The sequence below is a fragment of the Vanellus vanellus genome, assembly GCF_965231255.1.
Source record: "Vanellus vanellus genome assembly, chromosome: 5".
NCBI classification, from domain to species: Eukaryota; Metazoa; Chordata; class Aves; order Charadriiformes; family Charadriidae; genus Vanellus; species Vanellus vanellus.
In genome coordinates this window covers 11,545,484-11,570,164 of record NC_138910.1, presented here as the reverse complement: position 1 = coordinate 11,570,164, position 24,681 = coordinate 11,545,484, and the positions used below count along the sequence as shown (strand labels likewise).

The 24,681-nt window shown below is 49.6% G+C and overlaps 1 protein-coding gene across 1 annotated transcript in view; it reads left to right on the top strand.

Moving 5' to 3' along the window:
* The window catches only part of LOC309672209 (TGF-beta receptor type-2-like), a 33,774-nt gene that overhangs the window by 147 nt on the left and 8,946 nt on the right, over nt 1–24,681 (top strand). Inside the window, exons 2-3 of the mRNA XM_082483655.1 lie at nt 19,731–19,881; nt 23,727–23,929. Coding sequence (XP_082339781.1) covers nt 19,731–19,881; nt 23,727–23,929 — 354 coding nt within the window. The remainder of the gene's footprint in view (nt 1–19,730; nt 19,882–23,726; nt 23,930–24,681) is intronic.

Genomic DNA, 24,681 nt, shown 5'->3' with positions numbered 1-24,681 from the left:
CCTTCCTGCAGCAAAATAGCTAATCTTTGATTTCTCCCCTGACAGCAATTAGCCAGGGGATTGGAAATAGCAGGGAGTTTAGCAGAATACGCTGCTACGGCCGCATCAGCTGTGCGTTTCTCTTACTGCGAAGGGCGAGCGATTGCCTTGGTGGAAAGCGCTGTGTGCTCGCTCGGAGCAGCTCGCAGATGTCAGTGTTTACAGCGCAAAAATATATATAGGTCAGCATTACTTGTTGGAAGTTTTTATTTTATTGAGGGAGATTAAAGGCAACTGAAGTGCACCGCCGAACGATCTGGCTTCGACAGTGTCCAGATGTGGTGAAGTTTGCAGCTTAGAACTTTTATCAGCCCCGGTTTATGCGCAGAATTAATCGAACTATTAAACGAGGAAAGAAGTGGGGAGAGGGGGAGGAGAAGTGTCTTTGCAACAACATCTGGTTACTCGGCAAACCTTTCCAGCACTTACGTAAAGATTTCTTTGTAATAAGTGCCCTGCTTAGGTTTTGATAGCACTTCTTCAATACCGTAGATAAAACCTTCCCGCAGCACTTGAAAATGTGCCCATCCGTGGTTTAACTTCTCTTGTTTATATCTTAGTGATTGTTTCATAACAGGGAATAGATTTGTGTATAAGTGAGTGTTATATACACATCTCCTAAGTAGGTGTGTGTATCTTTCTGTATATACAGTGCCTATGTATGTGTATACACACAGATATCCCTATATAGTATATATTTATATATTTGCACAGACAATGGCACTTTTTACAGTGAACTCTTTTACAAACGCAGACCCGCTCCCCTTCCCATAGAAATTTCAGTGCAACTAAAATTGCTTTTTGCTTGAAGTAATGAAGCAGGAGGATTATAATTCCAGTATTTTTGCATCCAAATGAAGTAACTTGGGGGCAGGGATCTGTATCTCCATTCACTTTACATGGGTCCCCCTATCTACGGGAACAGGGAATGAAAGAATATGATCGGTCGGTAATTTGGGTGTAGGCAAATACAAGCCTTGGTGCAACTAATGAAGCACAGAAGACCCAGATGGGGGATTTAAGACATAAGGTCTGGTTGATTTTTCACAAAGTTGCAAAGATATATAGTATTCATTATTGTAGGTAATGCCCTAAAGTGTGGTTTGAAACATAGGATGCTATACCGATAACATCCTGCTAAATTAATCACATTTGGAGCAGAACTGAAGGAATTACTACAAGGTATTATTTAACGCACAGTCTTGGGTTGTTTTTGGTAAGAAAGAAGACCACTAATTATCCTTCAGAAATACCTAATTTTGGAGTTATTTAACTTATGGTTTCCTTTTTCTGAAAGCCAAGGTTTTAATCCGAAAGAAGCCAAACCAAAACATATCATGATTACTAAGTTCATCTGAAAGGTTACGTGAGTGATATGATGACAAAATTTGCCTCCGTATGGGGAAAAAAAAATAAGCCAAGGCTTGCTCTCCCTGGTTCAGCTCGACAATGGTATATGTTTTCTGGGGCTACATCCACTTCCCTTGCGTACCATATTAAGACCAACCCTACAGTCATTCTGAGACAGTACCCTGGGAGACCACTTTGCATGGACGTTAAGAGAGAAGGGAAGAGCAAGTGCCCCAAAATGACAGAAAATACACTTTCAGCTGTTCTTCAAGCAACAAATCCCACCGCTCGTCCAGCCTCTCTTTAAAGAGTGACAGTGCTGGCTTGGTGACAGCAGCAAAGTTGCTCCTCTTAGCAGAGAGATTTAAGACTTGCCATAGAGAACATGGCCCAGATTGCATCTCAGGCATCCCAGAAAAACTCCCTCGAGGCCAGCAGAGCATCTTCAGGGACTTTGCTTCTCTCCCAAAGAGTTTACACTGGGACAGCAGAGACCCCAGTTTGTGCTTCACGCTGCTTTTCTCTATCCCTTTGGTCACCAAAATGGTCGAGCGGTCAACAGACAGCACATCTGACCACTTTCGTCCATACGTGGTGAAAAAAAAGAACTGTAGTCTGACAGACCGCTGAAATTTCGCCTGCTGGATTCCCCTAATTTTCCCTGGCCACATCTAGCAAGGCTTCAAAAATATCTACCCTTAAACTTCTCCCCAGTGGTGGTGGCTGCTGGAGGGCAGCATTTTTGCATGTCTTTCTCAGCAGAAGGTGCAGACAGGAGCTGTAGCTGGAGCACTGCTAACCCAAACCCTCATGCAGGGGAGTGGGGAATCCTGCCAGGGCAGAGAGGTGGTGCGGTTCTGGATTTACCTAGCCCAATGCAAAAAAAAATACAAGGATCATTTAGGATTGGAAAACCTGTCTTACACTGGGGGGGTATGAAGGCTTTTAGTGTCTTTATTTTGGCCAGGAGAGAGCTGGGAGGTGTGCTAGTCGTCACCTATAACCAGGTCCCAGAGAGATGCTTTCTGGCAGAGGGCTTCCTCTTCTATGGGGCAGAGGAAAACCAGGATTTACATGCTGGAAGCTGAAACCGAGTGCTTTTGTGTTAGAGCACAACACAGTAAAGTTGTTCCAGCAGGTAATTACTCAGGCTCAGGATGTGGTGGATTTTTCTTGCTCAAAGCCTTCAATGACTGTAAGACTACCTGCTCGGTAGACTATAACCTAGAAGTTACGGACGTGATATAGGGATTACTGCATTGTGCACGCAGAAACACTCTGGCCTTAAAGTTAAGAATTAGGATTTTCCTGCCCTGTTTTGCATCAGAATCGGGAAAGTCTCCCTTGTGCTCTGTCAGGAATAGGGCTTAGGTCAGGCCATGCAAGCATGGGGCTGAGCAAAATCTCATCTCATGGAGAGGAGAGAAAAGCACCACAACTTTGAGCTCTTGAGACAACCTCAAAAAACGTGAGCTAAGTGTCACTGGTGTGACAACAGCTCTCGGGGCACGAAGCGCCCCAGGAGCTCGGCAGAGTGCCTTTGGGCATCCAACCTCCAAAAGAGGACATGAAACTCAAAATCTGCCAGGGCTCGTAGCACTTTGAGAGAGCTTACTTTGGGAGAGCTGTACCCCATGGGATCTGCTGAAGCTCCAAAGAAAGAGAAAGAGGATTTGTGAAACGAAGGAAGGTTGTGGGTCTGCTGCCCGGAGTCCAGAGCTCCCAGCTTCTGGGGTCTGTGTCTGCTTCCCCGTAACTCAGTCTCCCATTAAAATGCTGTCCCACTAAAATATCCTGACAATGTTTTTGCTGTGAGTCTCCTGGGCTCCCTTTTCAGTGGTCCCTCAAGGCCCTTTGGTGGCTCCACAGAGAGCGCATTCGAGGGGGTACCTCTTGGTAGACGGTGGCTCTCTCAAGCCACAGGCTCTTTACTGCTTGCACAAACCAGCCCCTGTTCCCCCAGTGAGCCTCTTCAGCCAAACATATAGAGCGTATATAATTCATAAATCATGACAGGGAGCTCCGGGGCTGTCAGAAAAACATCTCTGGCTTTTGATCTGCTCAAGAAATCTCTGACCTATCCCAGGCTCCTCAGGCTGCTCATTCAAGGAGGCGGCCTCTTTTTTCTCAGGTCACCAGAGCTAAAACCGTGGGCTGTACAGCCACCGAAACGCCGGCCCGCGCCTCAGGCAGGGGAGCTATTGGGATTGCACCCCAACACCGACCCACACACAGTTCAGGAACATGGGGTGAAACCTGAGCTGGTGAGAGGATGAGGGAAGGAAGAAGACGAAGGAAAAGAGTCACCCTTCGTTTCACAAGCAAATACATCCGTTTGCAGAGCAGGGCTTTGCAGGTCCAAGGCGGAACCGGAGCAGCGGAGCAGACCTCTTCTCCCAGGCTATGCAGCGCATGGAAGTGGGAGCTGCCCGCCCTGGGACACGCGGCTGCAGGGTTGGTTATGACAATCCCTTCTCAAGTAGCACCGTATTATGCTTTGGTGTTGTTTTAAGACAGGCAAAACGCCAAGGAAGAAATTATCACCCTGGAAACAAAGCAAGAGGTTGCAAGGGCCCCGCGGTGGCTGGGTGTAGGGAGCTGGGTTGGGAGCAGGCGCAGCATCCCACTGCCTGAAGGACAAACTTGCGCATCCTACCATGAGGCTAAGTAAGAAGAAAGTTGCAACTAATTCTCCAGTTAGGAAATAAAAGGGGGGAGAGCACAAGAAAAACCCTGACAATGCAAAACCGGAGTCCTCTGCGGTATTGCAAGTGGCACGAGGCTCAGCAAGGAAAACCGTGGATTATTTTGAATTCAGCTTTACGCTTCCCCAAACCTGATGCTACAGTTTCAGCCCTTGGTGTAAGTTAGACTAACTGAAGGCTAAGAAAGGCGGCAGGGTACAGCTAGGTCAGGTTTATGAAAGCGGGCATTTCCTCTCCCCTTGTGTCTCCAGCTTTGCTCAGACTTGAGACAGGCTGGTCATCATTAAAGCTGCTCAAATCTGTATTTTAGTGGGGGGCTTTGTGAAGAAAAGTCCTTTTTGAAATATAATTCCATGGAACTTGAAATTAAAATACACCATTTTCTAAAAAACAAAAACAAAACCAACCAAACAAAAAACAACAAAAAATACAAACAAACAAACAAACAAACAAAAACAAAACAAACAACCAAAGATTATTTTTACTGGTGTTTTACTGGTGTTATAACTATTTAATGATGGTCACAAAGACATTTTTGTGTACTAGTAGTAAAAAAGTTTGGCCAGCTGCAATCATGATACTCATTATTCCCATTAGAGATGGAGTCCTGGACAGATGTATCCCACATATTCACTGAATATGCAGAAAGCAAACATTGGCATTAAAAACAGGTGACTGGGGGCTTTTATTCTGAGAAAGTATTCAACTCTACCGCCTGTCTTCCACAGCTTTATATTATTCCATGTTTTGCCCCGCTGAGTTTATTTCCTCGGGACATTATTTTCCTCTCCCCTTAGTGATAACTCTTTGCAATAACATTTGCTTTCAGCCTGGTTCCACAGTGTTGCAACGCCGTAAACTAATGAACTCTCCCATAGATTGTCGTGTTTTCAAGGAAGTGCAACATCTGATCTTTTTATTAAAAAAAAAAAAAAACAAAACAAAAAACCAAAACCAGTCCCACCAAGGAGACAAAATCAGCAGCTCCCACACACTTTGCACTTTTCACATTCAGTGTTCAGAGCGCTGTGTGCCAAGTGAAAGCCTCGCACTGGAAGGGGCCTCCATGTAGAGGGGAGATAACACCACTGACGGCTGATGGCCTTATCAAACCTGTGGATTACAGCCACATTATCTCTGTGCTGGACCCCAACTGCGGGACAACATTTCCTTAGGGATCAGCAGGGGGAAATGAAGGGGTGGCTGAAAGCTGTCTTGGCCCCGCTTGTGTGCACATCCCTAAATTCAGAGGCGGCTGTTGTGATCCTGCCTCCGGAAAGGATCTGTAAGGTCCATCAGAGTCATATTTCTTGTTCGTCAGTGGGTTCATCTTTTTGTTACAGCCTGCGTAGGGCTGAAACTCTCCTGCTGGGAGCTGTCAAGCTTTTAGGAGAAGTGGGAGAGCCTGCTTATCGTGCGGTCCCCTCTGCAGCCTATGCTCCCACCAATTACGCCGCTCCAGGACTTACCCTTTCACGGAGCCCTTCCACTGCAGTGTTTTGCTTCCCATTGATAACCCGGGAACATGCCAGACAAACGACAGCTGATTTATACTACAGCAAATGCATCTCGGCAATTAACGTGTCCAGCTGTACACTGCAGCCTGCCAGTCTGTGCTGGGTGGAAGGGCTATTGCCCACGTGGATTCCAGCAGCTCCGAGGATATACCTCAACCTAAGCATTACCCTTGACTAGACAGGGTAATTTACAGCTGGACGTTTTTCAACATTTCCTCTGTACGATTTGCAGTTATCAGCAGGAGCAAGCTGTAATGGGGAGCTGATGTGCGGTTCCAGTGGTGGCAGCTGCTCGGTGTCACTTTGTAGAGTCCCACGCTCCATGGCCATTCCTTGGCCATGACTCTGGAAGTGGTTGAAGCAGCACCTTACTGGACATGCTCTGCCTGCAGCAAAACCTCTCACCTTGCCACGCTATGGATGGAGATGTTCCCTTTAGGTCCATGTTATTTACTCTGCGCTGGATCCAAATCTCCAGTTCTTCTGGATAAGCAGAGGTCCAAAGAAAGCCATCCCCAGCAGCTTTCACCCTGGCTCCAGAGTCAGTGCTGCTGAGGCCTGAAGGCATCTGAAGGAAACTCCTGACCACCTTCTCTCAGCCTGCAAAGAACTGTTGTCCTCCTGTTGCAGCATGTGATGGCAAGTCCTCTGACCATGCATGGGAGATGGAAAGTCCATGCCTCCGGGACCATCACACCCTAATACATGCCCTGCATGCAAACCAGTGCTGATGAGCTTCTGCCAGCAACTGGAACCAGAGCAACCATGGCAGCCAGCAAAGAGGGCTGGCGTATTGCCCTGGTCCATGGTCCAGGTGGGGCTGAGCCCTGAAGCAATCACCTGAGGTGACACCAGCTGATGTGATCATTGATAAGGCATCTCCTTGAACCAATATCTGAGCATCTCCTAATCTTTTCAGTTCCCCCAACACCCCTCTGAAGATGGTCCCTCTGGGAAAAATACGCTTTTCTTATATCTTTGCTTCTGGGAGGCCCAGAGACATCTGCTGAAGTTCCCGGCTTGCTGGTTGTTACACCGTTAAGAGGGGCCTTTTCCTTAGATCAACAATGCAAACCCCTGAGATTTTGATACTGATCCCTTCTCACTTCAGCCATTTCAAACCAGAATGCTTGACTGTGTCCTGCATTGCCTTGGGGCACCATGCACCCCGTCAGAAAGATGATACTACCAATATGAATTCATACCATACCTGGCACTGGAAGTCCAGAGAAGAATTTCTTCTTCTTTCCTGCAAAATCAGGAGCTCAGGCCCCTTCCCAGGAATGGTTCTTGGGAGCACCATGACTACAAACGCTTCTAGGGTCTTTACAATTAATAGCGGTATAGATATTTCTTTAAAAAGATCCATTTCTGTTTTCAGTGGCTCAGTTAATAAAATGCCACCCATGCGGAATGAATTCCCGTGTCCCCTGACAAGTGTTTGACAGAGCAGGTCGCCAGTCAACGCAGCTGGGACGCAATGAGGAACATCTGTCTGATGTTGCTTGATGAAACTGCCTGCCCGGGAGACTCCAAACACCAGCATCCAGCATGGAAGAAACTGAAACAGCCGTTGTCTTGCTGCGTAAAGCATTTTTTCCACGCTAGATCTATCCCAAAATTAGCCCCAACCAGTCCACGATAGCAAACAAGACCCTACTTCTTACAATGGGAAGTGACACACAGAGCCATAAGCAACGAGCAGTTGAATGAATCATCCTCCTTCAAATAGACCCAGGGTACAAGCATCCACAGAAATAAGACCAATGGATCCCCTGGGAGCTCAGTTCCTACCATGTCTTTAATATGTCAAAAGGCACTCGGTGGTGGTAGAAAATGGTCGGAGACATTCCCACAGAGGCACAGGATATGTGTTTGGGGGTAAGGTATCCCTGGCACACGTTTACTCTCATTTTGTGTATTTGCCCCGTGCTTACCTGTTTGTAAAGGAGCGGCACAAGCTTTTCTTTCACCCTCATGGGGGCTATTACCTGTGCTACAGGCTGCGGCTTGGGAGGCAGCTCTTGGGCAGAAGTATTGCTCAGCGATATTCAGACCGTGGCACATTTCAGGAGGTGTCCTGGGGCAGGACGCTGAGTTGAAAAGGCAATGCGCTACTGCAAAATGGTGAGATCTCAGAGTGGGAGACGGAGAACGGAGAACATTCCCATCTTTGTCCAGTCCTCCATGCTGGAGGAGCAGCTTTTCCCCCTGCACTTCATCCCCTCCAGCTGCCAAGGCTTCCTGGAGCTATGCTGCAGCTCTGCCCAGGGGCTGGGACCTGCAGGAACCTTCTCCTTCTCCTGCAAGAGAGGTCTCTAGAGAGGCATCCCGCAGACACACAAGCTCCCGTTACTTTCATGTACGGAGAAAAAGCACTTCAGGCCCTGTCAACGAGACTCTTGGTCCTGTTCCTGCAAAAATTCCTTTCCTGCCCCCCTCTGCCCTCCTGCCACAGCTCTCTTCTGCTTTAGAAAAATGGAAAATATTCAAGCGGAATTCAACCCTATTGGACAGTGCTTTTTGGTAGGTTACAACACAAGCTCCTTAAAAGATTTTTTTTTGAGAGATCAACAAAGAAATGAAAGAGAAGAACACACCATCTATTTATGCACTAAATGTGGGACACTTTAGGAAAAGCGAGAAAGTTTTTAGCGTCTGTGATCCAGGCTAGCCTCTAGTTCAAGTTCCCTCTGACAGCACAAATTACTTAATTACTGTTAGATCTGGTCTAAATGAGGACAAAACTCAACTCTACGTAATAATTTTAGCAGACATAAAGAACAGGCAGTGCTGGAGCAACTTGATGACAGCACACTGATGGAGAATTAACATTAACAGAGCATCTCTGCCCTGGCAGCTCATCGCACAGCCCCTTGCAAGCCCTGCTTCTCCTCAAGGAATCAAAATAATACAAACACACAAAAAAAATAAAAACTAGTCAATCACGAAAAGTCCACCCGAGATATGAAGAGCAGCTCCAGTCTAATATCTCTTTGTGGGCTCATCAAAGTCCTTCTAGCAGATGGTAAATCGAACGTGTGCCAGGAATTTCAAACACTCCTCAGGAAGTTCATCTAAATCATCAGTAAACCATTTGCACTTAAAACAGAGCGAATCCTGTTGCCCAAATGTGACCCAGATAATGTTTCTGAAATGTTTACCTATTTGGACGATATCTTTAAATTTCACTTCCATCTATTCACAGAGATCCAGGATTCCTGCAGAGCCTGAAAAATATACATAAAACTGAATTCCAGAGTATAATATGATGATAATAGCAAGAAAACCCCACTGCTGTGCAGTAGTTTTGCTTGAAGCTCACTTTGCTTTGCTGTTAGGTTTTTGGTCATTGCTGTTAGGTTTTTAGGTCATTGCTGCTGCTTTTTCTGTGTCGAGAGAGGAACTCATCTCTGCTGCATCTCCCTGAGAATGAGATGCAGAAGCTGCAGTTAAATAAACCAGAAAGAGGATATACTATTGGTGCTTCTGGAGAAACAAGAGCAACCAACATGATGGCAACAGCAGAGTCAGTTGACTCTTACCTTCTGCCGTTCAGATCCCAGACACGCAAGTGCTGTCAAATCCTCAGAAATTTCTGCAACGACTTGTGACAAGATGAGCTCGGACCCCCCGTGCGTGGCCAGGCTGTGACTCCTTCTCCCAAGCAGCGTGGGAGGTGGGAAGAAGGGGACCCATTTTTAAGACCGGGATTGAGCCAACACCGGATCACTGCAAAGCGCTCTTCAAAGGGCTGAAATGTCAGACCCCTCTGAAAACACAGCATGCGAATCCCCAGTCAGCAGAAGGCACTTTCCACAGAGGACTTGCTAGCTTAGCCCTCTGCAGACCCCACCAGCAGCCTACGCACACCACGCCATGGCCTATGCTAATGCATCGCTTTACCCTGCAAAGCCCCAGATAAGCAGAGCCACTGGTGGAGCTGCTGAAATTGCTTACAAACATTGTCCTCAGCAGTTTTCCCCCTCCTCAGACCTAGAATAAATTGCTGTGCTTTCCATCCGCTGGGAGAAATGGCACGTTCCCCTTGTGCGCCACCCGGGCTGGTGGGAGTTGCTGTGGTGGTGGGGCCATGGTGTGGTGCTGGTGGAGGTAACCACACGGGACTGGGTGTATGTATATGTTTTCTTTTCTGTGTCCAGCTCTGGAGCCCCCAACATAGGAAGGACAGCGACCTGTTGAAGTGGGTCCAGAGGAGGGCCATGAAGATGATCAGAGGACTGGAGCACTTCTCCTATGAGGACAGGCTTAGAGAGTTGGGGTTGTTCAGCCTGGAGAAGAGAAGGCTCTGGGGACACCTTATTGCAGCCTTCCAGTCCCTAAAGGGGGACTACAGGAAAGCTGGGCAAGGACTTTTTACAAGGGCATGTAGTGATGGGATGAGGGGGAATGACTTCAAACTGCAAGAAGGTAGATTTAGATTAGATATTAGGAAGAAATTTTTCACTTTGAGGGTGATGAGGCACTGGAACAGGTTGCCCAGAGAAGCTGTGGATGCCCCATCCCTGGAGGTGTTCAAGGCAAGGTTGGATGGGACTTTGAGCAAGCTGGTCTAGTGGGAGGTGTCCCTGCCTATGGCAGGGAGGTTGGAACTAGATGATCTTTAAGGTCCCTTCCAACCTAAACCATTCTATGATTCTTTGGGCTGACCCCCAGCTGTGGGGTTTTTTCCCCTCCCAGACCCCAAACTCATTGTTCAGGCGGTGCTGCTGGCATAGCTTGCTCTCTCAGGGCTTTTCCAATGTCACGCAGGGATGGGAAGGACAGCAAAAGATAAGACAGAGAAAGGAATAGGGCCGATAGGTGCAGTGAAAAGGAATTATTGCACCTTTACACACAGCATGACCCTGAGCCTTGGTTTGCGTCGTAGCTCCATGCATTTGACTTTCATAGCCCAGTACTTACTCAGCAGCTGCCAGATGCCTAATGGGATAAGTACCGTTATTACTGGGCAAACTCACCATGGCTTTTACCTGCCAGGGCAGTTTTTGCCTGGCATGGTAACGGCTCTGGAGGTACCAGCCATAATTACACAGCAACCCATAACAGCCAGCACACACAGGGCACTTACAGAGTGAAAAACCCATGTGTTAAGCTGCTGTCCTGTGCGACTTGAGGGACTCTTGTGCTAATCTTCAACCTTCCCTTGGGCCACCTTTTTGATGAAGGCTGCGGGGCATCAAATAGTCCTGCAGAACCCATTCCTGCTCATCTCCTGAGGGGACAAGCGAGCCTCCAGAACGGTGGGCAAACCCCTAACTTGTAGGTTCCCTCCTGCTTTTAGGACAACTCTGCTCATCTAACGAGATGGCACAAGGCTAGGTGCGATGGTGACACCCACGTGGAGCTGTGAACTTGCCCACCAGCATCACCTTCAGGGCTGTCCTGTCCTGCCCTTTCAGTGCCCATCATCTGCCCCTGGGATCACGGCTTGGTGCCACCTTTACGTTCAAATTGCAGCCAGGAAAGTGGCAAGTGGCAAGCACTGTTACATGATCCATCAGCCCACATGGGCCTAATTCAGCAATTCAGCTTAACTTGGACTTAGCTACTTGCCTGGCTGAAGCAGGTGCTTGGGTGACAGAGGGGCTTCCTGAAAAATAATGCAAGTAACATGCAACGGGGTGTCCCCCAGCCACCGACTTTACTGATATTTCAGTATGGCTTCAGAAATACACACAACATTTTCAGACATCGCTGAATGTTTCAAAGACACTGAGAAAAAAAAAAAAAAAAAACAAAAAACAAACAAAATGGTACAGGGTCTGTGTTTCTTCTGTTCCATGTACCTCCACCCTCAGCTCAACATCTCAGGGTACAAATTGTTGTTAATGGGAAGGATGCTGTCCATAACACCAGAAAAAAGATTGCTCCTGAAAGAGCTTGAGTTCAGAGTCTAATGAGGGTATAGTTTTTGCCTCACCTGGTACTTACAGTCCTTCCAAAGCTGAGGAAGGGCGGAACATCCTCTCCATCACGTTGGGTCAGGTCCTGCTGGGCTTGAGGACCTCGGGACTGCAGGGCTGGCTTGCTTTTTTTTTCAACTTTTAATGCTAAACTTCATTGGTGATTAACGTTCTCGTTTGAAGGAGTTCTCCGGCTAAAAGACAAAAAATATGCCAGCGTACCACGTTTCAAGGAGCAGCAGAAATCCACAAAGGTGCTTAAAAACGATTAAGTAAAATAAACTTTATCTTAGTCATTTCATGCAGGGAGTAAACAGAGGGGATTTGCTTGTAGCGCCCTGTCGTGTACAACATGCAGTTTTTCCATAGTTCTTTTCCAATGGGTTGCATGAGAGCCTGGATGCAAAGTAGCTGCGCGGAGACGGGGAAGATCCTCCAGGAATTGCTTTGCATGTGGAAATGAATTTCAGTTCAGCCACTTCAGAACATTTTTTTTTTTGTTTTGTTTACTTTCCACTGACATGAAATCAGCCACGATTGCGTCGCATACGGGATTGGTTAGCCGGTTACATAATGCTTAATAAATCCAAGAGAAATAATATAAAACACATCACCCAGTCTGGGAAGAGTAACAGTATCTCAGCCGGTGTCACTAACCCTCCCGGGGCAGGCATCGGCGAAGCATCTGAACCGATGCTGGGGGGATGCAGGGCTGTGTCGCCGCGTGATAGATGCGATTAGGAAAAATGCTTGTGGCGCGTTTGTAAGCCTTGAAGACAGACAGATTGCCTGGGCAGACAGCGCGTAGCGGTAAGGGTATATAGAAAAGCAGAGCTCACACTGCCGGGAGGAGGGCAGCTCACCCCGTCCCGCAGGGCAAGGCAGGCACGTGCTCGCACGCCCAGCTCCAGCTGTATCTGCTGCTCGTGTAAGGTATTACTTCAGCCTGTTGGTTTTCCTCTGAGTAGTCCGTAAAATCGTAACAGCCCTGTAAACAAAAAGAGCAAGATTCGGTGATTAAATTATTTACTGCAGATTATTTCCACAGCGGCGGTGGGGAGGAGAGAGGACATTCCGTTGAGATATCAGGGCTGGTGGTCCCCAAGGACCGAGAAGGGAGGGAGACGACCCAGGACGGGGCTGCCAGGCTACACGGGAAACAGTGACGCTGAATTGCACCCAAAAACTGGGGTGCGCAGGAAGAGCGCGGGTACCTCGGGCTCTGCGGTGCCAACGCCCTGGTTCTCCCGGGAAAGCTGTCTGACCCACGGGTCCATTGACCTGCACGCCCTCCCCTGCACCGAGGATCAGCTCTCCTCCTTTCCCACCTTTCTCTGCCCACTTTGCTTCTAGTCCCGGGGGGGGATACCTGCTGCCTCCTTCATCCTGCGGGCACTGCACCCGGAGATGCCCCGGCTGGCCCTGCTTCTGCCGCGCTGTGGTTAAATACCAACAGAGGAAAAGCTGGGGACGAAGGGGTTAATTACTACAGGCTCAGCACAAGCCAAGTCTGTAAGTGACTCCCTATTGCTATTTTGAAAAGAGGCTGCCTGGAAAGGGAAAGGAAAAAAAAAAAAAAAAAAAAGAGGTTTACTTTACAACCATCATTATTTCATCTGCAGAGTTTATACAATGGAAAATAAAAGCCAGGGTATGCGAAGTCAAATCATTTCTGTTTCATTAATGGTATGGAAATCGTTTTGCTTTTATAGGGGAAAAACAAATGTGAACTTGATGTGTGTGTGTGTGTGTGCGCGCACATGCGACTCCCTTCATTGCAAAGGGCAGAGCAGTGAAATCCAGAAATAAAAAATGACTCAGAGGCCGTAGGATCTATGAGTCAGTTGAGCTGTTGTTGTTTTTAAAACACAAGCGAGAGCACAATATGGCAGATAATTGCCCGTGCAGCCCTCCGGTCGCAGGCGTCCCCGCCAGCCCAGCCGTCCTGCGGCAGCACACGCCTGCTCCCTGCCAGCGGGCATCAGCCGGACCCCGCACCGGTACCCACACCTCCGGGACAAACAAGGGCCCAGAGGGATGATGAGTGGGTTGTCCCAGCAGGAGCAGCTTTGGGGGACAGAAAGTGAAATCTGGGGTGGGAAACTTGAGACGTGCCTGGATGGGCAGCACCTGGCTGCGGGTGGAGGAAAGGGGTGCCATGCCTTGCCTGATTTCAGTGCCTCGGGCATAAGCACGATGGGCTGTCGCAGAGGATGGAGGAGACGAGTGGCTCCCAGGGCAGACAGGGGAGTGCGGGGTCAGGCGTGCTCCCCCTGTCCTCGCCCACAGGCACAGGCATCAATTGACCTAAATCAAAGAGAAACCGCTCCAGCCAAGTTCTCCCTGCCGAGCGCTGGGCATCACCTCGCTGGCCCCCGCTGCTCCAGCTTGCCCAGACAGTGCTGCCTTTGTTGGGGCATGACCCGGGGGTACCTCTGGGTGAAACATCCCAACGCCCCAAAAGCAGAGTCATTGCGCTGACGCATAGACCACTTGCGAAAGGTACCCGAGAAATACCGGAGATTACCAAAGCAGAAGGACGGACAATATTCTGCAGAGCTCGTCTCTCCCTGGGGTCAAGTTAGATCATGATGTAATTTAAGCATCTGAAAGAGATTGGAGAAGTCTGCTGGTACGATCCATACCCAATTTACTTTGTAATGGGACTAAGCAGTATTTGCTAAACACTTAATTTAAAGGGATATTTTCACAAAGGAAAAATAAGTGGTGGAATAAGTCAGTTACCAGCCTGTTTGAAGAAGGTCCAACCAAACCAGAAATGTATACTGCGAGTCTTTCTGGCACCGGGAAGCACTGGTGTCTAACGCAATCAAAATCAGTCCTTTTTTATTCACCAGGAAACATTACTGGCTCATTCCTTGCTCCATACTGTACTTTGCCAAGTACAGTATTTATTATGCAGGACGATGTGGGACCACATACCTGAGGGCAGAGCCTGGTCCTCTGAAGCGAATGCAGCATGAGCCCTGCCGGGTTTCCTGGGGGAGCCGGGGGCTTGTGCCTCACAGGGGCAAAAAATGGGACAGTAAGTTTTTTCAGCTCCATTTGGTCTGCTCTACCTCTCCTACAAAGGTGAAAAAACAGTGTTTACAACGCACAAGGATGGAGAAGAATGGCCCAATACTGAAAACCTCTTTGGTTCAGCAGCTGAAAGTAACATGAGATCCCACCACTGGAGAACAGAACTGAGCTGGAGGAAGCCGAGCTCCATCCGAAATACAAGTACAAGAGCTTGAGGACTAGTTCTGGGGAGATCCTGCAGCACTGCAGGATGCCGCAGCGAGAGCGGGTGCTTTCCAACAGATCAGATCCAGCTCAAGCTGGAGCTGACTGCGGGAAGTCTGGGATCTCTGTTACACAGGTCACGCTGGACAATTGCAATGGGGACGTCTGACCCTGAGTAGGATCTCCTGGAAATCAGGGTCATAGGAATTACCTTGGGGTAGCCCATCCATGGCACATGTGGTTGCTTCGTGGAGGAGGGAGCTCAGGAGTAACCTGCCAATGAAGAACACGGAGGTCCTGGTGTTCTCCCATGGGTCAGCGAGAGAGCGGAGCCCGTCAGCCCGGCTGTTGTTTTAATCTTAAAAACAAGTACTGTATATAATAGGGAAGGAATTTTTTTGTTCTCATAATAATTTTATGAGAGGCTCCGTTATTGTGTAGTCATGTCATTAGCCATGGATTAAAGCCCAAGGCAAAGCCTAATCCTGAACTTGGCAGCGGACAAAGGACTCGCCGCTGAGCCCGGGCTCACCCAGGTGGAAACGCGGGTCTCAGCGCAGGTTGGGTTTCCATCAGGGCACCTACCCGGGGGTTTCCAGGAGCAACGTGGCTGCAGGGTTAAAATACAGGTGCTCCCCAATCCCGCCTTTAAGCCAGCTGCTGGTCAGAGAAAGCCCCACAGCCCGGCAGCTAATCTCCCAGGCCTCAGTCTCTCGGGGTGCAAAGCCCGGGGATTACAGGTTGACTGACCTGTGTGGAAAAGATGATGCAGAGAGCTCCCGGGGCCGCTGCAGTAACGGCAAGCTGGGAAGCCCTCTGCAATTGCTGAGTTGGCATCGGCCCCATCCTGAGGCGCTTAGAGATACACAGAAAAGGGGGAACAGACCACACAGTAGAGTGACCCCAAAATGATCAATTTTTCTGTGTCCTTGAAAAATAAAAGCAATTCAAAGGCACCTTGCCCTTACATTGTAGAGGGTCCTTTTCCACCTTGGGAGGGGGAGTGCTGGAGGGGTGCAAGTGCCTCAGCATCTCACACCAAGCGCTTTTCCTTGAGCCCATCTGGTGTTTAGTCGTCACAAAACAGCACGCCAGAGAGAATATTTGAAAACTAAAACTGCTCATTCTGCCCCGCAGCGAAAATGCATTGCAAGCACGTGCCATCGCTTTGGCTCTGAAGCGCCTTCTCCTTCCCTGTAACGAGCGCGCAGTGCCTCCACCTCCATGCACCCCAGGCTTGCTCCTCATTCATGCTCCCTGGGGACCACAGTGTGCAGAAGGCTGGAGCCAAAGTTAGGCGGTGCATGACCTACCTGCTATCTGGGGCTGCATTGGTAGAGATGAGCTAATTAGAGCCCTAATTATCCCACTGGGTTCTTACAGCTGCAGTCACCATCGGCAGCTGAGCACCTGGCAAGTGAGCAAAAAGCTCATCTGTTGGGAGCTGACTGCTTCCGTGGCTGTGGTGACGGGACTGGTATGAAATTCTCTTGGAGAGCTGTCTTAGATGGCTCTTTTATGGGGGAAGAGGATGGTTTATTGATTACGGCGGTGGTGCTTCAATGGGCTTTGCAGGTGGCCAAGTGGAGATCATGGATGCCCTGTGAGCAATGACAGGCTGGAGAGCTGCCCCAACACACATGAAAAAATATCCTGCTGTCCATGGGTGGTGGTATCACCCCTGCTGCTCTTGCAGGAGAGACTCAGGCACTTTTGGCATAGTTTTCTCCTCTTTTCCTCTACTCAAAAATCGGCTCATGTTCTCTCAGTAACCTCTCTGGGGTCCTGATTATAGATACCAGAAGACTTGATCCCGTTCTCGTGCGCAAGAGAACAAGCCTTCCCATTGATAGGAAGCCAAGCTCACTGTAAGCCCACCTATCGGTGACTTCAAACCATCTTTCCAACTGTTGTTCCACAATAACTTTGACTAACTGTACTATTTATTGGCTCACATCACATCCTTATGGCTTCAATTTATTTTTGGAAAACTCAACCCACATTTAATTAGTTTATAGTTTGTTCCAAGTTTTGCTTATCCAGCTTTTTTTGGTCTTTTTTTTTTTTTTTTTGAAGTTTGTATTTTGATGTTTAGCATTTGCCTTGGCAACATCTGGAACCCCTTTATGGAAGTGTATTGTTACTTTTACTGCTCGTGCAGCTTTATTAAATCATCTGAGTATTAATATTGAAAGTGTTCATCTGGGTCTAATCAGGGCCAAGATGAGTGATGTGGCAGTTAAATTGTACCTACGAGCTAATGGTTCAAGGACACAACGTCCTGAAGAAAGTTGCAGTGGGCTTTGTGCTCTTCTTTTTAGCTTCCTAGGAGAAGAAGGAGGGGGGGAAGAGATATTCCTGCCCTGACCTTTCTTGCAGAGCAGATAACAGAGTCGCAGCCTGAGATAGTTTAGAACAATTTGTCTCCGAAGAATTTTGTCCCGTTACTGCTATATTTCTGGATCTCGTTTCCATATTTAACTCTTTCATCTGCCCAGGCTTCTCCGCTCTGCAGTGCAAACGAGTGCCAAGTCAAGATCCCCACCACGCATGCCAGTACAAAACTGCCGGGGATGATGTTCTGCTCCGAGACCTCAAGCAAGCCCTTGATATAAATAAGTAAATAACATACCCCATGGGTATAAATACATAAATAACAAACTCCATCGCTCTGCTGCATCAGCGACATCTACAACCTGCGTTTGTTCATTTGCTTCTCCTCCGCAAGGCCCCCAGACATCCCTGGGATGATGGTGCTGAGCCTGCGGTCCTGCAGGAGCATGCTGCAAGCACAGCACGAGCCAGGGCATGGATGGGTTGAGCTGAAGGGGTGAAAGAAGAGATATGGCAGCGACACCACCAGAGCACAGCCCAGAGTGTGGTAGGGCTGGGTTTTGGGGGGAGAAACCAATTTTCCTTCAATTCTCCGCTCCCGCGTAACACCACAAATGGAGTTTGTAGAGAGTTTGTGGCTGTTGCTGTAGCTCAAGAGCCCCACGCAAAGGCTGGGCTTAATTTATGATCCGCCTCCAAAATTCTCATCATCGAGAGGAGTTTTGCCCAGGATCCTGCGAGTCATGCCCTGGCAGACTGAGGCGGGGAGCCGAGGGTGGCTTGCACTGGCTGCAGGTGCACGATTTTGGTAGCTTGCCACTGGATGGATGTGGGGCGTTGAGTCTGTTGAGGTCACCCACAAAATCCCTAGGTGCCTCAGCAAGGTCAGAGCAGCCTCATGGACGAGGGGGACGCTGAGCGATAGGTTGTGGGCAGCATCCTCATCCGCTCTGCTGTCGGCTCCCCCGCTGCCTTGCACGACACCATCCCTGCTGAGTCGCGTTTTAAGCCTCGCATGGGTCATTTAAACCAAAATTTCCTCCTTCCAGCCTTCAGGTGCAACGGGCTTTTCTTCTGCGGCCAGGTTTCCCCTCTGCCATTAACCTTGGCCCTACGTACGAGGCCACGGGACCTTGTAAAGAGTTTATTTCTGTGCGGGAGCCTTCCAGCAGCTCTTTTATGGCCATCTCGTGGAGGGGGATCTGAGCCAGTGGGGGAAGCAGAGCAGGCACAGGAGATGCTGTCGGAGCAGGCTGCGCCCCCTGGATTTGGGAAGCGGAGGAATTAAAAATCCCATTTTGCTGTTGGGACAATAAATGCGTTAAAAAGGAAAGGGACCATAGGCTTGTCTGTTGGCTACGGGCAGGTCACAGATGTGGCCTCCAAGAACGCAAGAGGTCCTGCAGGATGTCCGCAGACCCGGGCTGCCCGTGGGTATGCTCCTGTATCAGCAGGGCCTTGGCTGTAGGGGCTGAGACTTTCCGAGCCACAGTCGGGGATTTTGCAGTTTGTTTCTTGTTCGAACCAACAAGGGGTGATGGAAACCCTCTGTGACGGCAGTGGCCGCACAACGGGCCACCACTGCCCTTTCCGCAGGGGCCGGGAGGCTCAGGGAGGCAGCAGCCAAAGAAGCGTGGATGACCCAAACTTTTGCAAACTTAGCTGCTGTAGTTCAGGTCCCTACCTGAACACTCTTGAATGTATTTATTTAGGCAAAAAATTATAAATATACATTTCTACATAAGCCACATAGTGAGTTCTTTTTTTTTTTTTTTTTTCATAAAGGGACATTTAGCAGCCTTAAAACAGGAAGTTTAAATTTAGCTGGGATTTATCCCCTAACTGAGCATAGTTCTTTCACCCTTTGTATAAAAATAGAGGTAATTTTATGCCCGTGAGATACAGGCAGAGGAGCTCCACACGGGCAACAGTTATTCCCGCCGCTGGGGCCGGATCCGGCACTCCAGGGCGGGAGAGCAGCTCGTGCCGGGCTGGGGCAGAGCGGGCAGCGGAGTCGGGGCAGGAGCAGCCCAGAGCTCGGGAAGCCTCAGCCCATCGTGTATTGCCAAAACCACAGATGTTCGGGGAGCGGGTGGAAAACACGTTCCCCAGCTTGGGCTCGTTGAACGGGCAGAGGGAAGATGAGGAGGCAGCAGGAGAGGAGGGAGCTACATCAGCGTGGCCGTGCATCCCTCCCCAGCACCTCTCTCCCCCCAGGGAAGGGAATAAATAAAGTCTTCAGGCACGCAGAGGCCCGGAGATGTCCCTTTTTGGATACTGTGTGCACTCAGGATGAGGGAAGATGCTGATTGCAGCCTAAGTTGTAGAGGAAGAAATAAACTTCCCCTTGATGATAAACAGTATGGGAAACGTGGAGGGAAAACACAGTTCTTTGTGGCTTCCCAGGCTCTGCAAAGCATCCCTCCATCTCCTCTAGGCTTTGGTACAATATCTAAAGCACATCTGACTAAGCAATGGAGCAAAATAAAACCTAATAAACAAATGCATGGAGAAATATGGACGATTCGGGCTCTTTCTCCACTGGGTGTGCAAATAGCTGAGAATAGTTGGCGGTTATTTTTCCTCACCCCCGCCGCCTCTCTGCCCCGCAGCCTGCTGTGCCGGAGCCCGCCGCAGCCTGAAGACCAACCTGTGCAAGTGGTGCGACTCCACGCCGCCGGCCTGCGAGGAGAAGGTGTGCTACAGCAACTGCAACCTCAACTCCTACTGCGAGGACCCCTACGAGATCTGCGTGGCCATATGGTAAGCGGCAATCCCCCTCGTCAAGGGGGGAACGCATGGGAAAAAGGGGTTCGCCGGGCAGCAGCTCATGGGAACACACATGTATCTACCCCTGCACTTGAATTATTGCCCATTCAAATAATTCAGGACTTTCTATTCCTCCCCCTCTGACTGCGTTATAATCAAAATTACGATTCGCAGTAAAAAATTATTTGGTCTGTCCTATAATTAGTACCAGTTTATTTCCTAAATAAATTAAGCATTTAAGTGCCCAACACAAAGGGTGGCAAGTTTGCTGCGGGACCTCTAAACCCCCGTAAACCCCTGAATTTAGCTTTACAGGCTGAACCCATTGGGCAACACCAGCAGCCCTGACCCCCAAACCCATGATGTCCTCCTGCACCAGGCTGGCGAAACGCCGGTTCACATGCAGGGGCGCAGCCCAGGTCTGTCCCCATCTGGTGTACGGACGTCTGACCTGGTACCGAACTGGGGTTTAACCCGCTGGGTTTAAGCCACCTCCTTCCCGTCCCCTAGGAAAAGCCCTTTTCTGCGTCTCCTGGAGATGCCTGGAAGGGAAACGCGATCTTGCACGTCAGGCCAAGCGTACACTGCATCCTTTGCCCGGAAGAGTGCCTCCCCCAGCTTTTTGGTCCCCGTGAGCAAAACTAAAAAAACATCCATTTTGGGTCTGCCCAGAGTGATTTTCTCCTCTTTCCCTTTTAATTTGCCTGCCAAAGTGAAAGCCAGCCAAGCACTTATCGCTAGGCTTTATCTCAACCCGCTAATTAGCGTGAATGCTGTACGCCCCGCTTTCAGTAGGAGTTTGCCTCAACATAATTGTTGCATTATGGACTTAAAAACAAACCAAAACAAAACACAAAACCAGTAAGAAACCCAAACAAACAAACAAAATCATCCTCCTTCCCCCCCGCCCCAAATTTCCCTACACGCAGATGGAGAAGCCACCTTAAATGCTGGGTTGGCAATCCAGCATCTCGCTGGGTTTTGCCATTGACAGCCTACATGTACAGGAAATAGCAAGACCCCCCGCAGCATAAATCCCCACGCCAGGAAAGCAATCCCACGGCATGGGATGGGGCTGCACCTCATACCACGTATCGGGTAGGGTGAGACAACTGTGGGGTCACAAATAACCTGAGCAACGTGCTAATGTCCTCCAGCGTGCCCAGCCTGGGCAGCCCCCGGAGGAGGGATTGCACCCGCCTGGGACTCTTCAGCTGGAAGCTCCTCTGACAAATTACCTGGGAACCCCAAGAAAATGTGGGGAGCACTGAAACTGGGGGACTTCACTAGCAAGAGAATGACAAATTTGGGTTCTTTCCCTCGCTTTTATGTCTGTCTTCCCAGCTGACCTCAAAGGCATCTTGAAACCTCTCCATACCTTCAACCCTCCCACTTTGCACCGCTAGGTCGGGAAGCAGAGGCTGTCCCTGGAAAAGTTGTTAATGGCTGTAATTTCCTTCGAGTACCCCCAGGAGTAGCTGCAACACTTGCCAGCCGCCCATAGCCCACATGGGGCCAGTCATTTCCCATCACTTGTCCTCACCCTGGGGCTGCCCTGCAAACCCGACCATCCTGCCTCCTCTGGGGAAGGCTTTGGAAACAAGGGTTGAGCACTGGTGCTCTGCTCTTAGCTCTTAATTTGCTCTTAGTTACTCACTGGCTCTACAAGGCAGGCGCTGATCCTCCCCATAGGAGAAGGCCTCCATCCCAGGTTGTGTTTCGCTGGTGGTGGCACCAGGGCAGGACCCATCCGGCCCCAAGCTGCCCAGAGTGTCTCATGTGCTGTGCCATCAGCCTGCATTTAGCTCCCCTCCGGCTCTTGGGGTGCAAGAGGCTCCATTGTGACACCAACAGCTGCCTCCTAATCCCATCTCCAAGCTCCAGCTCCTTTCAGCTGCCACCATCCGCCCCACAAAGGGACATATCCCAGTTCTTGCTTGGTTATTCCTAAATCCACCTGGGCAGTCCAGTTTTTGAGGATCTCTACCGTTTACTCCCCAAACATCTTCCCTCACCCAGCTTGGTAAACAGCGGGTGGAGATGAAGCCATGGGTCCAACAAGGATGACTCCCCCTTGCACCAGAAGAAGGGAGCTCCCACATGTCGGGACGTGGCTGTGCTGGACCCTCTTTGCTGAGCTCCCTCGTGTTGAGGCAACACCACTCGGATCTGTTGGGAGAGCTGGAGTTTTCCAGCAACACAAGCGCCCTGTGCTTGAGGAGTTGGACAACAACCAGAGCCAAACCCATCCTTTTGCTCTACATGTGACATATTTCCATGGCTGTAATGGGAGCCTGATCTGGGTGTTGCTGAGCAAAAAATGCGGCACATGAGAAGGACCTAACCTGGCTGCTGAGCATTGGTGGTTAAAAAAGCTCTAAGGACATCAGCACTATGGAGCTAGATCTGGTGCTACGAGCCACGTTTCAGCGAGTAACTGGAGTTTCATGAACGAGACCCTTTGGTAACAGGCCTCGAAATATTTCACCTGGTCTCACTGCACTTGCTGAACACTTGTGTGCAGTTAAACGCAACACGGGCACTGGGATATTTTGCATCTTCACTCCAAAAAGGGAAAAATCTCTTGGGAAGTCTTGGCTCCCCCAGCTCCCATCTCTCAGCCGGTGGGAGGGACATCTCGGTCTCCCCTGGCTGATGCTGTGACCATCTCTGGCACAAGGCTTGCTACACAAAGCTGAAGAAATACACAGCGATTAAAAAAAAAAAAAAGCAAAAAAAAAAAAGCAAGTCTGTCCATTCTTTTTGAAACAAAGAACAGATTTTCTAGAAATGCCAAGAAATTACACCTTTACCTCCCTCTTAATTATCTAAATGGAAATAAGGAAGAGCTTGGGCCTGTTTGCCATTGCATCCCTGGCTGTGCAGAGCCCCTGCACTCCTCTGCCCCAGACCCGGTGAGGACCGGGACATCACCAGGTGGCACAGTAGGTTTAATTTGTAGTTGCTCAGTGCCTGAAGCCGTGGTACGAACGCAGACACAGCACCATGGTCCGGGAGTCATATCACCTTCACGTTATAATTTGGCAGCTCCAAAGGTCAAGCAGTTTCTAGAAATAGCCCCGAGCAGCGACTGAAGGGCTCTGCTCCCGCAGGTCGCCGGAGGCAGAAGCAAATGGTCCTGCAAGGACAGGGCACAACAACCAGCAATTAGCCCAGAGAGAGCCCAGGAGATGAGATGGTGCTTATGGGTTCCACCTGCACACACAGGTTGAGAGGAGTAGGAGGGAAGCACAAGCCAAGCGGTCGCTGGCGAGTGGCCACCACGTCCCCTACCTCTCACCTTTTCACCCTGCACAGGTGAAATTTGGGCAGCAGAGACCCCAACACCTCCTGAGGCAGAGATCTTATGACTTGTCTTGCAGCAGAGGTGACATACGAGGTGGGACCCTCATTTTGGAGGGTTTCCTTAGGACCATACAGCCCCAAAACCTGCTGGCCTGGCAGCTGGTATTGGTAAAGGAGGGATTTTGCTCCAAATCCCGCGCAGGGCACTCAGCGTTAGGGTTGGCACTACCTGATCCAACGTGTGATCATGAACTGGTGAATTATCTACTGGAAACAAGCGGAGTCTCTGACTCGCATCCTACTATTGGCACGTGCTACACATTTCTCTTTTCACCATTTGGAAGAGATAAAGGGCTTTAACAAAGCCCGTCCAAAGCATGTATAATTAGAATTATACCAGAGCCACAGCAAACAAGTCATTCCCTCCACACCTTAAAATGAACGATCTTAAAACCAGGTTTAAGATGACACGCAGGTGACACGAAGGCTGAGCCACGAGACTAATGCTTTGCCGGTTCATTTGGCACATGCAGGAGACAGGACAACGAGAGCATCAGGATCAGCACGCTCTGCCACAACCCCCACCGCCCCATCGAAAACCTCATGGTGCCCAACTACAACACCTCGCGCTGCGTCATGACCCATCAGCCCAGCGAGGACGGGATCATCTATATCTGCGGCTGCGTGGACGAGCAGGAGTGCAACGATAAACTTATCTTTGAAAACCACACCAATGGTGAGTACTTTTGTTAATGTTATTTATGGGTGGAGAAGCACCCAACGCTACTGACAAATAACCTGTATTTCCAACAGAGTAGGAGGTGCAATGCCAGCAGGAGCTCTTTCAGCATCTGCTTTGACCTCTTTGGCATCTTCTTTTACCTATGTAAAAGCTAGGTAAAATTTGTACCCTGTCACCGAGCCCAGTATTTTGTCTGTGGCTAAACCGTCCCTCCCAGCGATGCCTCCCGCCTTGGTCTGGAAACATCAGGCGATGGAAAATCCACGGTATCTCTCGGTAGGCTGTACCCTTCAGCGCAGGGCCAATCAACTGGGGAACCCAGCAGCTGATGTAACCCAGCGTGACTCAATGCTCTGAAAGCTTTAAATAAATTGCGCCGGAGCAAATCCTACCCCGGCACACCCACGGGAACCGCTGGTGTCCGCCATGGCTGCAACCCAAAAAGGTGGTGGTGCCGGGGCACGGGGCTCAGCAGGCGGCCGTGCCTCCCCTGCCGCTCTCCTGGGGGTTTCTGCAGCAGCGTTTCCCCCAGGCAGGGACAGCCAGAGCCGCCCCGGTGCTGTACACACACGTGAGCATGGCTTGGCACGCCTGTAGATGCTTCTGCAGGTGGCTGGAGATCCAACAGGAGCTGTAAAGCCGCAGGAGGGAAAACTAAGAGGCAGCTCGTTTCTGAACCTCGTGAGAGTCGTGTACTTTGGAAACGCTTCCAGCTAGGTCCCGAGCCTTTGCAGGGCTTGTCCAAA